Source organism: Perkinsus marinus (genome assembly GCF_000006405.1).
Source record: "Perkinsus marinus ATCC 50983 genomic scaffold scf_1104296929306, whole genome shotgun sequence".
NCBI lineage: Eukaryota > Perkinsozoa > Perkinsida > Perkinsidae > Perkinsus > Perkinsus marinus.
The window spans coordinates 1-772 of NW_003216504.1; the positions used below are offsets into that span (position 1 = coordinate 1).

At 50.1% G+C, this 772-nt stretch overlaps 1 protein-coding gene across 1 annotated transcript; it reads right to left on the reverse strand.

Annotated features, from left to right (window-relative positions):
• Positions 1-166: 166 nt before the first annotated feature.
• Pmar_PMAR025010 (hypothetical protein) lies at positions 167-406 on the reverse strand (the record flags this gene model as incomplete). The annotated part of the gene is made up of 1 exon (XM_002787892.1): positions 167-406. One exon carries the CDS (start codon positions 404-406, stop codon positions 167-169), a length of 240 nt encoding a protein of 79 aa, XP_002787938.1.
• Positions 407-772: the final 366 nt, after the last annotated feature.

The window sequence follows — 772 nt, forward strand, 5'->3', positions numbered from 1 at the left end:
CGAGGAAAAAGGTACAGCCCTGTGCCCAGGCATGCTGGCTGGAGAACTAGTGAGCTCGGAGGAGTCGGCCGAGGATACCGGGGTCTGGGTATGAATCGCTTGTCCAAAAGATCAATGATGGCCATGGCATAGCGCTCACACCTAACATCACGGGATGCATCACTTTTTAGGGATGCCTTGATATGACGCAGGCTGCGACAGCTTCAGCTTGAATACGGTTGGGAGCGTCGTCAAACTTATTCAACTTCTCTAGGATGGCAACACGCCACTGGAGATAGTTCTCAGATAAGGTCCCGTCGAAGACGAGTTCCTTGGCGGGCGGATCACCAACGACAGCCTGGATCTTCTTTCTCAGGTTGTCATAGGGAATGATTATAGAATCGTCATGACTCTGCATAGATGTCATTGGAGTAGCAGTAGGCGGGGAAGGTGCTCCTTGGGAATTTGATCTGGATGCGAGGAAGCCATGACTTGTAAATGTGATGCCATCAGTGATCGGGGCAGTTTGAGCAGTACAAGCAAGTGCCATCTGAGCATGTGATGCTCTTTTGAATGCTGTCACGATAGAGAATGTGATGAGCGTATCTTGGGAGTATCTTGGAATATCCGAAACGGCGACCAGCGGAGCGGTATAGTACATGACACGCCACTATTGTGACGTTTGTACACTGCTCACATCTATTGTTCACACCTTTCACGTCCTGCCCCTTATGCTCCATACCGACAATGGTACCCAATACTCTAGTCTTGCCATGGCCGATTTGGTTCGATG